This window comes from Amyelois transitella, chromosome 17 (genome assembly GCF_032362555.1).
Source record: "Amyelois transitella isolate CPQ chromosome 17, ilAmyTran1.1, whole genome shotgun sequence".
Classification (NCBI taxonomy): Eukaryota; Metazoa; Arthropoda; class Insecta; order Lepidoptera; family Pyralidae; genus Amyelois; species Amyelois transitella.
This window is the reverse complement of record NC_083520.1, coordinates 3,210,672-3,224,789: the sequence shown is the minus strand read 5'-3', so window position 1 is coordinate 3,224,789 and position 14,118 is coordinate 3,210,672. Positions and strand designations below refer to the sequence as shown.

Genomic DNA, 14,118 nt, shown 5'->3' with positions numbered 1-14,118 from the left:
AAAAAACGAATAAAGCCAAGCCCACACAAGCGTGACCTCTAACACTACCGGCGACACGCACAGACAATGTAACGTCACGATCCTATTAGGTACTTTAATTAGATTAGCACCACGATTACCATTGGAATTAGAAAAAACCTATATACTTACAGCATGTTAAAATAATTTTTGTTCTATTTTCATTAATAAAATATGACTAATTGAGTTGTAAGTCTATTGTCGTGGTTATATTGCGATACCCTTACAATTCAAAAAAGGGGAAGATACGAGTACCTTTTATCAAGAAAAATAATCTCTCAACTAAAAACTGAAAATTAAGTGTGCATATACTACATATCGTTTTGAATATCTAACTTCTATATATAACAACTGTCTTAGCACCATGAATAGTACGCTATTTTTGTGACTAAGTAACTAAATATTTTATATACACCTTAGTCACTACTACGTCACTACATAAAAGAATCAATCCACAGCTGTTGGCGTTACATCAAGTTGTCTTATCGATCTGTTTATCACGAGGGATAACAAAGATTACGGCGCCAGCATGTCTGGATCTATCCAGCAGAAATCTTTGTTTGTATAGTATTAACAAACCTAGTTACTTATATGTTCGAAATCCTGATTCTTTCACTATAAATTTATCTATGTATTTTGCTTTGATTATACACAATACAAGAAAAAAAAAATATTATTTGTTCAAATTCTAAATGTAATAAAATAATAACATGCTCGTTATTACTAACATTTGCAAGACTGGCGATAATAGTTTAGACGCATTCCTTCTCATAGAACTCATGGCGTAGGTTTGCAGTATGGCACAATCCACGGTCTTTTTCATCGTGGAGGAGTCGCTAGAAATCCGTATGAGGTAGCACGTCATGCCCGGCGTCACTTGTATCGACGGCCCTTTCGCTGCGAGAGCATCCACCACCGTTGTATTCGTGACTGTTACAGACACGCTAGTCCCATTAGTAGTAACCGTTTGGTTCGTTACTGACGTAGTTACAGTATTCGTATGTTTCGGTACTTGATTACTAGCCGTCTGCGCTTCCCAAATGAAACTGGATATCAACTGGCAGCCGATACGCGTCTCTTCGTAATCACCGTTTGATTTATGAATTCCCAGTTTGCAAACTTCCCCCGGCCTACCTTCGTAGCGGCGGTCGTCGTAATGGTGGTGATGGGCTGACATCTTGCCGAGGTTATACAAAGCGAGGCCGGTCAACAAAGTATCGAATCTGCTACCAGAATCTCTGTATTCGTAGACGTAAACAGGTGGCGAACCGTGGTACACTGGGAGCGTTTGAGACCCGTAAGTAATATGTGGGGGAGGGTTATAATGGTAGTGGTGGTGCACTTCTGTTTTGGATGTGTGGGTGTTGTAAGTGTTGTGTTGATGGACGTTGGCCGTTTGTTGGTGGACGTTGGTTTGCTGATGTCCGTACTGCTTGTTTCCTGAAAGGCCGGAAGAGTCAGGGTAGGAGTGTCCATGACTTGTATGATGGTAAGAATTTCCATGATTGTTTGATCCGGAATAGCCAGTTGAATGTGGATAACTATGTGACGAAGATCTTCCGTGACCAATACTCCCGAACCGTTTCGCGAATGTCAAAGAGATAGAGAGGACGAAAATGATAAAATTTGGCGACATTTTGCTGGGAGCGTCGCCCTACACTGCGTTGGTTTCGCGAAAACAGGGTGTTATAAAGTGACGTTATCGGGTGTGGCGTGTATTCCTAGCGGCGGGAACTTGCTCCCATAACTATCGATTTCGCAACAAAACATTGCGACGTAATATCAGCTGTGTTGATAAATCCATTAATTAATAAGACTGTTTGTTATATTCTTGATTTCTTAACAGGAATTTTATTTAATAAACTTTTAATATTTGCATGCCACCTGAAAAAGTTAAATGTTTAGGTCTTGACAACAAAAATCCGTTAAAAATGTAAAAAAAAACTCAGCATATTCTTCAGGTCAACGACCAAACATAATGAAACAAAAGATTAATTATTACATTTTAATCATAATAATAATTACCACGGCTTACAAATACATTCTATTACTCGTAAAAAATCCGTAGTTCAGTCGACAACCGTAACGCTTTAACATTGAACGCGGCAAATTCAATACCTACAGATTTGCGTAGTTACACATCATAAAAAGTAGCTCCTTTTACAGCAAATCAAATAAATAAAAAGGAAATCATAATCAGTCGGTTGAATTTCAAACTTTAAGGATTTATTAAATTATTCCCAGAAGCAATAAAGGTAGGTTTTCGTAATATTTAATTATATTGATTTTAATTACTAATCTTGTCATATTCTTTTTCAAAGATTTTATCAATAAAAAAAAATATGGTGAACCAGAGATATACCTACTTTAAATAAAACTTTATACGACATTTTATTTTATGTATGTACAAGAGCAATCTTCAGACAATGAGATTCTCGTTCATAGTAGTACATTTCTGCCACCATTACACAAAAATTTCAGAACATCAATAATAGGGTACCGGACAACTTTTCAGATTGTGTTTAAAAATAATCTTTTTTTATTTATATATCCATAAAAAATATTATTTTAAATAAATAAATCTTTTGGAGTATTAAAAAACGTCAAAAACGTAATTTATTTAAAATTGCCGCGAAAACAGCACTTTACGTCAATTCAGATCGCGTGACGTCATATGTTTGGAAAACAAGCCTTATTACAAGTGATCAGTGCTTGGATAATTTAAGTATTTTCTCGCAGATCTAGAAACATGCAAAACCCATAATAATGTAACCTTTAAAATCATAAAAAAAAAACATATGTGAAAATAACTTTGTAAGCAATGAAACTAGTTTTAGGTTATGTTTTCGTTTGTTATTTTTTCAATCATTTCTGTTGTTAAGATAAACAAAAAGAGGTTGAAATACTTACACAAATGTTTTCACATTGCGAAATTCAGCAAAATAAAAGTCGGTATTAGTGGCAAAGAAACTGCCGACCATGAAAATATCAATCTTTTGAGAGATTTCTATTGTCGGCTTTATTAACCTTGTTCCATGATAAAAGCTTGATATAGGCGGCTTCAAGCACTTGCAACAACTTCTGTTATGAGTAAAGTCCTTCAATTCTTAACTAATTACAATTAAATATTTTTAGAAAAATGCTAATAAATCGTAGAATAACTCGAAATAACATACAAAGCAGTGTTGTTTACTTATCACTTCTGAGGTATGACGTCACCCACTGTGATTGGTGTTTGGGTTCTTACGCTGCACAGATAAAAAATATTGGATTTTTGCAACTTTATTTATTGATTTAAAATTATAAATCATTGTTATTTCTTAAAAATCTTTACTAAGTGATGTTCTTGTATAAAAAACTTTATTTTAAAACACAACTTAGATTTTTTTTCGATTACTGTCCGGTACCCTATTATAGCATCTATCTTCAGCAAATTAACTGCTCATATTATTTTATTAGAAATAAAATAAAACTAAAATTACTTGAACCACAACTCAAATTTTAGCAGAAGAATTTGCCAGGCGCTATTTAAAAAAATAATTTCTTACACCTCATAATCCGTCGAGGACGAAATACACTGAAAAAGAGATCTATTAAAGAAATTGTACTGTACATACTGCAGAATATTTTTATCAACATTTAATGAACGCCTAATTAAATAAAAACATCGGAATTATTACTTAGTTTATTTAAATGCGACATATTTACTAATGATTTTCAGTTATGTAGTTACTAATTAAATTGGTACAAAAAATAGTGCGTTTCAAAAAATAATTTAATTTATGTTAAGTATTTAAATTTTTCCTAGAATATATCCATTTCAAATTACATGAAAAATCAATTATCAGTGTATTTTCAGTTGCATTGTGAGCTGAGTTTTGAAGCTTGAGCTTTTCCCAATAGGCAAGCCATTGGATTTACAAAAAGGACTTTCTTACTTCTGCAAAGGGTCCAAATTTTAGACCGGAATCAATGACGTTAAAACAAACACTATTGTCTTAATTTGTGCAGAACTTGAATAACTATCCTAGCCAAATTTACATACAACTCTTGTAGCACACATACAAGAAGTTCAAATGTCTGATCGAAAGTCGTGAAAATTGGACCAGGTTCGTGAATAGACCTACAGTACAGTATAAACACTTTTATAATTTGCACCGAGGGACCTCTGTGCAGAAGTGAACTGTCAGCCACTGCAATACTAACTGTATTTTGAGCGATATTGTTTGGTGATTTATTTAGTGTTTAATTTACGGTGGGTCAAGCTATTCTGCCGATGCGACTTATAAAAGTTCACTGACTAATATTTATTTATAACTTGATTCAAAAGTACTGTTAAGATGTAACAAATGAAATGTGTGAAAATGAGCAGACAGCATGAACAGCAACTAAAATACATTTTTTGTCATAGTAGTCCTGTTTTTGTAATATGACGAACTATAAATATGGATTAGGCGCACGGATCAACCAGTGGCACCGTCAACATAGACGAGGTGATTTTTTTAAAAAATATGTTACGGCGAGTTTTTTCTGACACATAAATCGCAATACAGACGTAATAACAAGAGTATTGAAGTAGCGAAAACGTAGCAATTGTTGCTACTTTTTTTTTCTAGCCATATTGCAATTTATTAATCACTTATGGAATAGCTAGTTGGTAAAGTACTGATTATACAATCGACAGAACCATATTGGTGAAATAATAAATTCAAACATTCATATTAAAAAAAAAAAAAAACAAATTCAATATAAAAGCTAAAAATATTGTAGCTAGAGCATCATTTTCATTCAGAATAACTAGTGTTACCAGTCTGTAGTGCCCTAAAATGTGCGTGACGAAACAATCACAAGAATGGAACGTTTATCTGCTGTTCGAGTCTCTAACCGTGGTTCACGTTGACCCCCGTATCTAACTCCGAGGCGGGCGTCTCGGGCTCCTCGTCGTTGTAAATGTTCTCCGCCATTTGCCATACCTGAATCAAATTCGTAGTTTATTTCCTTTGTTTATATCATAGACTAAAGACATGGATCTGTCTATGCTTGCATGTACTCTTTACTCTATGACTTTTTCAAATTACGAACAATGAATGAGAAAGTGACTATCAAGTCACTTTCTCAATGAAACTGTAGCGAAATCTAGCCTTCTTTTCCATGTGGCCAGTTCTATTTTTCGATCAAACCAAGAGTTCTAAACAGGCTAGAGATACAAAATTTAAAAAAAAATTGTGTCCTATCTTTACCTGCATGATGTTGTCCTCGGAGACGGAGCAGATGACCCAGGGCTCGTTTGGGTTCCAGGAGAAGTCTGATATCTTGGCAGTGTGGCCCCCGTGTATGAACAGCAGCTCGGGCGGGCCGTCCTCCGCGTCTTCGGCTGTTTGTTCCTCGCCGATCTTGGACAGGTCCCATACGTGCAGTCTAAAATTATTATTAATTATGATCTTCAAAAGTCGGTAGTCAAACGGGTAAGGCAGCAAAAAAAAAGATACGTGACGAACATGGTCATATTACACCATTAAAAAATGAAATCGAAAAAAGAAACGTCTAAACATTGCGTAATTATGTATTAAGAACGTTTATTTATTGTTTGTGAAAAAAATTGTCATTGTATAACCCAAGCTTGAACACAAACACACAAGAAATTTAAATAGATCCATCCATCATTAAATTATCTAAATAAACGTCAGATTCAGAGACAAACTGTTCAAAAGGAAATATTTATTACAAGCCTTTTAATATTGGCTAGGAACATTAGCAGACAAGTGTTGAAAAGTAAAGTTACCTCCTGTCGGTGCCACTACTAGCCAAAATGGTCTCATTGTGGGGCGACCACTGTACTTGGAATATCTCATCTTTGTGCGACTCGAACGAGTGAAGTTTTAATTTCAAATTACGTAAATCCCATAATGCTACCTGCAAGGAAAAATATATATCTTATTTATTACATCCTTAATATGGTGAGACTGAAATTACACTGGAACATAAAATGGTGGCAGTCTTTCAATTTCAATTCAATTAAACCTTTTATAAGTTGACAAAACTACAATGTTCACTCATTGATTTCAAGGTGGATGTTGAGATGAAACTATTTTTTTAAAATTTTGTTCTTCGTTTAACATAATCAATATACTAAATATATAAATATATACTAAAAGAGTATCTCACAGTTTTGTCGGCGCTGCCAGTCGCTAATATGAATTCGGAATAAGGGTTGAAACTGAGACAGTTCACTTCGGCGGTGTGCGCATCCACTGTGTGAGACGGCTTCGATGTGTTGTTACATCTGAACAAACAAAATTATTGTTACATTTCTGCTTGTTAAAGTTGACTACATAGACATGGAAACTGTCGAATAACTCTGCTGATGTTGGCTTTAACATGGTACCGGAATAAAATTATAAGATCTTAAATCTATTAGAAAGACCGGCCGCATTCATCTTCAGCGCAGATTTAAAGCTGCCAAATGGTTATTAGAATTATGAAGCAAACTGACAAGGAAAACTGCAAATGATGGTGCCAGTTATCACTTGCGGCGTCAAATTTCACCGAAGTTTACCACTTCTATCTCATCTCAATCTCAATATGCAAAAGTAAGTTTGTCTAAATCATTAACTTAGTGCATTGCAACCCTAGATACACATAATACTTACATGTTTAATTGCAAATTATCATGACAAGTAGAAAGATGTAATCGAGATTTAATGTTATATTGGTCTTTCTTCTTAAACAAAACAAGATCACCCACCTGGTGTCCCAAATCATGAGTTTCTGGTCGTCTGCCACAGAACCAAATAGAGACTCATGCAGCAAGTGCCAGGCCACGTCCTCGACGACGGCGGTGTGTCCGGTGAACACGGACTTGGCTTCGATCACGCGGCCCTCCTTCGGCGTCGCGTTGATGTCCCACAGGCAGATTGTGTGGTCGTCACTGTACCGTACCGTATTAACAGTTTATTTATTGTTAACAAATGTTAAGCTTTATCTTGATTCACTTTATCAATAAAGATTTACGCTGCCTTGAAAATATAAATATGTTTTTGGAAACACCAACTTGGGACTTGAATACGAAAGCATTCACGTAGGTAATTACAAAAATGTATCCACGCGGTCCTCCTTCGCGGCTTCGGGTAACAAATAATAGTTGTGAAGATTTTTCTTGTTCTTGTTGATTCAACAAACTTCGTCAACTCATTATTTTATTTTTTTTAATTTGCGTTAAATTGTTATCTATTTACTTTTTTTCAGTGAAAGCAAACCAAAATACACCTCAAGAGCAGCATATGTATCATGAAGCGTTAAAGAAGTTTTTATTATAAATCCTTATTACCTGGCTGATAGGAGATACCCATTGAGATTAGGGTTCCATGATAGACCGTAACCTTCTTTTTGATGTCCTCGCAATCTGCAACATTGTTATTGTTATTAATAAATAATGTATACATTTCCACGAAAAAAATTCAAAATACTTTTTATAAATTACAAGTAACTTTTATTTACCTAACTTACAAATTAGGTATCATTTACCGTTTTTGTGTATAAACTGTAATGAGAGAGACAACAAAATACACACTATATAGATAATTACTTTTGCTGTTAACTTAATTTTTACCTTAGATCAGGATGGCACTCTCCTGACGGCTCTGGCTTGGAGGGGTGTTTGGTGTAGTCGAATACAAGCACGTCCGAAGACGGTGTCTTAGTGGCTATGACGCAGGGGTTCTGAGGCATGTACCGCGCCCGGTTCACCTCCCCCTCGTGGTTGATCTTTATCTCAATGTCGATTTTGCCCGACACTGATCCGAAACCACCAAACTCTGGAAATAATTGAAGTAAAAATATTCTTTGATATAATAAAAAATTAACAAAAACTTACAAGGAAAATTTGTGTGTAAAATATCAAGGCAAAAGGAGTCCTTAACATGAGCCGGCAATCTTTTCTGTGGATCTGTCCACATCCAGATGAGACGCTTCATTATACCAGACTCAAAATTTAACTTAAGCTGCCAGAACAGAAAGGTTCTAACTGCACCGTACGGCGCGTCTCGTCTCTAGTCTGAACTGAAGTTTACTGACTGACATACAAGACAATCGAAACTACTGCTCATATTCTTACTCTTGTTTTACTGTAGCTTTTTTGGAGAATCAGACACTAAAAATGGATTTCCTAAAAGTTTTTCAAAACCAAAATGGGATAAAATATTGTTGAGAAGTTCCAAGAAACATTGTAACTGGTTTGTGGACCACAACTATTTTCGTGGAAATATTTAGACTTTAGCCACCTGAATACTTCCACTATCTTGTGGTAGTGCAACCTGTCACATTGTGGTTACGAACAAATTGATTGTTATTTAGGATTTTTGGCTTAAATTCTACACTCAATAGCCAAAATGTGGCAACATGTAAATTATTTGCCATGTGGTTCCCAGCACTTCAGAATAAAACCACTCCATCTCTCTCCCATGGTTGTTGTAAAAGGTGACTTAGGGATAGGCTAATAAACTTAGGATTTTTTTTTAGGCAGGCTAGCAACCTGTCACTATTTTCATCTTAATTCCATCTAAGCCATACACCTGAACATGGCCTTTCAGTCTTTTGTGAGATTGCTGTCCCTCCTGTATCTCTCTACCCTGTAAAGTATAAAGATGTGATTATATGTATATTTTATGTTATATTGTTTATGTGTAGGTGTACTAATGGATTCAGCCTCAGCAAAGAGGAAAGATAGAATGTAACCAGGACAAACATCAGATGACAACAATTACCAAGATACTTACCGCCCTTGTCATTATCGTAGTGGCTGGCATCAAACTGTGCATCTTCATTGGGGAGCTGCACACTCGCTATAAGCAGGTGGTTTTGTTCGTCTGATGTGTGGGTGCCCAAAATCAATCTGAGGGTATTGAAAAATTTATTCAAACTATAGTTTATTTCCACCACAAATAATACTTTCACTACATTTGGGTGAAGAAAGGGGTAGATTGGAGCCTTTCTAAACTCTTTCATACCTACAGGTATTGCTTATTTGTAGTATAAATATTTCAATTTGTGGTTTTTTTTTTAACAAATAACACAGTTTGAATTAGCCTCGAAGTAAGTTTGAGACTTGTGTTACGAGATACTAACTCACCAACAATACTATATTTTATAATAAAAAATAAATACTTATATAGATAAACATCCAAGACCCAGGCCAATTAGAGAAAATTTGTTTCTCATCATGCCCTAGCCGGGAATCAAACCCGTGACCTCCGGTGACACAGTCAAGCGCGATGCACCACAAAGGCCGTTGTTTCTTGTATTATCAAATTAATTTTATTACAATGAAAACAATTCTTTTCTTTCTATAATATTACTATAGTTAAGATCCTTATATATGAAAGTATAAAATTATATGTTTATAAAGTACAAGTAGGTAAGTATAACATTTTTGACATATTAATGACTATAATTTTGTTTAATATATTTTCATTACTGGTTTGATTTTAAAAACAAAGAAAAATCTAAGATATTCTTTATTGAATAACTTTGCTTACAAGGCATTATGCAAACATAATTATTGTGTCCACTGATAAATGTAATTTTAGGAACAATACAACAATAACGAAAGTACTGTCGCTTTACATATGGTTAGGTTACATAGTTGGAATGTGAAAATGTGAATAAGCCTAGGCCTATTTTCTGAATAAAATATTGATTTTGAAACTATTAAAAAAAACTGTATATTAGCTATAAGATTAAGGGAGAGTGATCTTATTCAGCTAATAAGATCACTTTCCCTTAATCTTCTGAAATGGAGTCTAATTAGGCTAAGATAATAATTTGGCATATCAGTAAGAAATCAACTACATATAGAATTTTCAGGTCCTGGACTGCTTGTTACAGACATCATAGTCCTCAGTCCTGATGATAAGGTAGCTATGCTGACTGAGACAAAGTGAGATACATTTGGTCAAATAAGAAACTGCAGCAATAATAATGTAAGTACCTGTGCACAGAATAGTCCTTTCCTTCGGGCCTCGTCACGTCGGGCAACCACTGCGCGGTCAACGACGGCCACTCCAGAGCGTGTGTCATTACCAAGTCATATAGAAAAGGAGTATTCTTCTTCCATATTTTATATTCTTCATTGATAACTCTCTCCTCCACCGCATCATCAAAGGTTTCTACAATACATGATTTATAATAAATACACGGAAAGGTAGAACTCAATAACCAAAAAAATTGTGGCTGTCATTACGATTTCATTCAAACTTTAAAAGAATGATTATTAATCAGTTACCTCCATCTCCTTTATCTCCCATTATATATTATCTCACAAATTTCTTCACCAAAAAGGACTAGATAGTGATAATTTCTCAAAAACTAACCGGCCCGAAAGGCGGCAAACAACAAAAATCCTTGGCGTTGCTGTTGTTCACAGACAAGAGAGCGACTACCGGTATTAAAAAAAAAGTGAAATTGCTTTTTTAATAAATAACACCGAAGAGTGATTGTAAAGAAAATAATCAGTAAATACTCAATTAATAATTAATATTTTTTAATAATTTATTTTCTTTTTATTAATATTATTTTAACTAATTAATTTGAAAAGTATTTGTGTTCAATAAGTAATTAAACGTCACTTCCGTTTTTTAAAAACTCCATTCATTTATGTATTCCATTCTACGCAGTGCTCCAACCAAACCTGTAACTAAGATTATTCTACATACACCAAGTACAAACCAACATTATATATTTAGAATGATAGTTATGTTGTTGTTGTTGTTTAAACTTTTAATTGTGCGTTTTTGTCTACTATTATATATATAAATGTATACACGTTTAAGTTTTTAGTACATAAATAGCATACGAAAAGCCAACACAATCGGTGAGCCGCTGCCGGTCCCGTTCATTTGATGCTTTGTCCTTTGAATTTCTACAGAAAAAGCCTAACGTCAGTATTTTTAGGTGATGTTGTCATTGTCAATTTGCTTTTTGTCATCCGATTGAAAAGAAATAGAACTGTCAAAATTATTTGTGAAGTCAAGTCAATTACGTGAGTGAAAATGGCTGATTCTGCTGCAGCCCGTCGTGAAGCTCGAAGAAAGAGGATTTTAGACAATTCTAGCAATAGACTGCAACTTATAGCTGGTAAAGCGAGTACAGAAAGCTCCAAATGTAAGATATTTAAAATAATTGCACGTAGGCTTTGTGGGAATGTTTCGTGTTTTGGTAAACAAATGAAGGAACATGTTTTTTTTCAGCATCACCTATTAGATGTCACAATCCAGAGCAGCCACTAGAAGTACCTCTCGTAGCCATAGCCTCAGAGAACAGTAGCATCTCTAAAGCTTCTTTGAACAATGGCGTGTTGGTTAACGAAAGCGAGCCGTTGGAGTTGTTGTCAAATTTGACTCTGAGCCACAGGCAAGACACGGTCGCGGCTGGAGACACAGAAATAGTCAGCGATGTCACATCCTTCTCGGGTCTCTCGGCCCCATCTACAACCTCTGTTCAAAATCAAACAATTTGGGAAAAGATAACTGTTTACAAATATGACTTAGTGCTACTTTCATTGTTGGTTCAAGTCCTTTACAGTTTCTCATTAATGCCCATCGATAACAACTACATATTCCTCCCATTTGCAATGTATGCCATAACAAAGCAGATATATTTCCCAGTACAAAGTAGTTCCAAATTAGCTAATGTGTTGTTATTACTAAATGGTTTGTCAGGGCAGGCAAATGCAATACAGAAAGCGCTAAACATCTCGCAATGGATTGGGGCCATTTTCCAAGACATATTTATCTACCTTTTCACGACTATTTGTGTACAGTCATTGTATGTGTTATTAAAGGACTGCTTTATTACATAGTGACTGCTTCTCACCCTGTCGGTGAGGTATCTGTTGACTGAGCACTTTCTTACAGTAGCAGGCTAGTTGTGGTGGGAATGTTTCATAGTTTGATTGCTTGTGCCTTTTATGTAAGTGAGATGTGACAAGTGTGCGTTTTAGTCACATATTGCCATTTTAGTTGTTAAATTAGATACCAGTTTGTACATAGCAGCAGAATTTTTGATTTTAGTAAAGTCTTGCTCAATAACTCCATGCAAATGTGAATTTGATATATTGAATTGTATATATATTTGTTACCAATTTTTAGATGTTTAGTTGCACAAAGGCATTATTAAGATAACATATTAATTGCAATATAATGTGCCTGTATATGAAACAGAATTACTGCTTAATTTATAAGTACCTGTTTGTGCCTCACTATTGGGCAAACACCAAGTTATTATTAAATGTGAAATGTCTTTTTGCAACTTAATCATTATTATAACTTTCTTAGCATCAATCATTAGCAAATGACACATTTTCAGGTAAAATGATTGTAAATATTAATAGTGCTCAGCTATTTTTTTTATAATTGACTGATACTATCTTTTGCTTTTACTCAATTTAGCATTTAATTTATTTTATTTATTTTTTCTAATTCATAAATCAAAAATTAATGATGTGTACCTTCAAAAATTAATGATGTATAAGTGTGTGTGATGTTAATTGAAACGAATATTTACCTATAATAGTATGCCAAATTAGGATTGTTAAACTATTTTCATGCTTGTGTAAGTAAAGAATGTAAGTAAGTACAATATTTTGATATAAATTACAAAGTTGTATTTTTCAATAATTTTATATTAATGGCCTATTGTAAACACTTTAAATCTCTATGTGCTTTCACATTGTCTTAATTTTCTTTTAGCTTGGGATTTCACTATGTAAATTAAGTTGTGGTTCCAGAAGTAATTCAAAACTTAATATTTTACATAGTTACAATATTATAGCAATTAGTATGTAATAATTGAATATTTAATAATAAACAAGTAAATTATACAACAAATAATAACAACCCATATTTTTTAAAGAGTTTACTAAGGCAACATACACAAATCGTAGAATGAAATTTACAAATAATATTCAGCAATATATATTTTACATATTTGGTAGAGATAATGATTAAATGGAAATTTGAAGCTATAATGTCAACCATCATCATAAAAAGCATCAATCTTCACCTTCATCTTAGTCTTTTCAAATAGATATCTAATTCTCTGTTTTAGGTCTTTATTTATATTATTATTAATATGTAATAGCTTGGTTTCTGGCGCAGTAAGAATAATCCTACTGGAAACGGATCTGTCATCGTCTGACCTCAGGTCTGGCACTAGTTGCAACACTGTTTGAATGCGGAAAGTGCTGCGGCCGATGCTACTGTTCCATGACTAGTCTAACGAATAATTAATAGTCACCAAGTAATCTACATTTCGCTGAATGAGCATTTCTCAAAGGGGGCAGTACTGAAATTGTTGCCGGGTCAGGACGGACATTAGAATCACTTGTATCGACGATTTATTGGAATTTGAGCTTTGAAATTAGTAATACTAACGCTATAGACCATAATTATTTGGTTGTGATTACTTATTTAACATGTTTTTAATAGTATAATTACATTCTACCAGGGCCAAAATGGGCGAAAGAAAACTATTTAGATTTTGCACTAATCTTTTAATTTTCATTTGTTTATCACAATTTGCAATATCATTGTAAGTAAATTAATATTATAATTATTATATTCACAGTATTCACCTTACAAAATTGAACATAAATAATTATTTAATTATAATTAATGAGTGCTACGTGTGCGTCATGCGAAGAGTTAATCCGTATAGATATTACGGTAAATTTCATCTTTCGGATAATTCATATATATAATTATTTTAATTTTATTTAGGCCTCTATTTGGCATTGTAAGTATATCAGATCAAATTTGAAAGAAGTCACTTTCGTATCCTAGGTGGTATACTGTACATACATAAAATCACGCCTCTTTCCCGGTGGAGTAGGCAGTGACTACTATCTTTCTACTAGCTACGATCTCTGCATATTTCTTTTGCTTCATCCACATTTATAACTTTACTGTACTTTAAAAAAAACCGTACGTGTGGCGAATTCGCTTCGTTCTAGTACATAATCTTTGGAAAACCACTACAATGTGTTAATAAAGGAAATCGGTTATTTATAAAAGGTTTATTTAATTATATTTTGTAATAATAACACTT

At 34.1% G+C, this 14,118-nt stretch overlaps 3 protein-coding genes across 3 annotated transcripts; 1 reads left to right on the top strand and 2 right to left on the bottom strand.

Annotated features, from left to right (window-relative positions):
* Nucleotides 1–675: 675 nt before the first annotated feature.
* Nucleotides 676–2,506, bottom strand: LOC106143338 (uncharacterized). Its single transcript, XM_013345393.2, has one exon. The coding sequence runs from the start codon at nucleotides 1,652–1,654 to the stop codon at nucleotides 707–709; it is 948 nt and encodes a 315-aa protein (XP_013200847.2). The 5' UTR covers nucleotides 1,655–2,506; the 3' UTR covers nucleotides 676–706.
* A 2,115-nt stretch (nucleotides 2,507–4,621) lies between these two features.
* On the bottom strand, nucleotides 4,622–10,457 carry LOC106143400 (chromatin assembly factor 1 p55 subunit). The gene is made up of 10 exons (XM_060948768.1): nucleotides 10,298–10,457; nucleotides 10,004–10,181; nucleotides 8,793–8,908; nucleotides 7,628–7,832; nucleotides 7,346–7,420; nucleotides 6,764–6,946; nucleotides 6,184–6,301; nucleotides 5,801–5,931; nucleotides 5,259–5,436; nucleotides 4,622–4,991 (listed from the first exon to the last, which is right to left on the bottom strand). Exons 1-10 carry the CDS (start codon nucleotides 10,317–10,319, stop codon nucleotides 4,899–4,901), a joined length of 1,299 nt encoding a protein of 432 aa, XP_060804751.1. The 5' UTR covers nucleotides 10,320–10,457; the 3' UTR covers nucleotides 4,622–4,898.
* A 562-nt stretch (nucleotides 10,458–11,019) lies between these two features.
* On the top strand, nucleotides 11,020–13,630 carry LOC106143399 (uncharacterized). Its single transcript, XM_013345461.2, has 2 exons — nucleotides 11,020–11,175; nucleotides 11,262–13,630. The coding sequence occupies exons 1-2, from the start codon at nucleotides 11,064–11,066 to the stop codon at nucleotides 11,870–11,872; spliced, it is 723 nt and encodes a 240-aa protein (XP_013200915.2). The 5' UTR covers nucleotides 11,020–11,063; the 3' UTR covers nucleotides 11,873–13,630.
* Nucleotides 13,631–14,118: the final 488 nt, after the last annotated feature.

Coding starts and splice junctions, on each gene's coding strand:
- LOC106143338 (XM_013345393.2), bottom strand. CDS start 1,654: ATGTCGCCAAATTTTATCATTTTCGTCCTCTCTATCTCTTTGACATTC.
- LOC106143400 (XM_060948768.1), bottom strand. CDS start 10,319: ATGGGAGATAAAGGAGATGGAG. Junction 7,833..8,792: donor CTACGATAATGACAAGGGCG/GTAAGTATCTTG, acceptor AATTATTTCCAG/AGTTTGGTGGTTTCGGATCA. Junction 6,302..6,763: donor CTCATGATTTGGGACACCAG/GTGGGTGATCTT, acceptor TTGTTTGTTCAG/ATGTAACAACACATCGAAGC.
- LOC106143399 (XM_013345461.2), top strand. CDS start 11,064: ATGGCTGATTCTGCTGCAGCCCGTCGTGAAGCTCGAAGAAAGAGGATT. Junction 11,176..11,261: donor GAGTACAGAAAGCTCCAAAT/GTAAGATATTTA, acceptor GTTTTTTTTCAG/CATCACCTATTAGATGTCAC.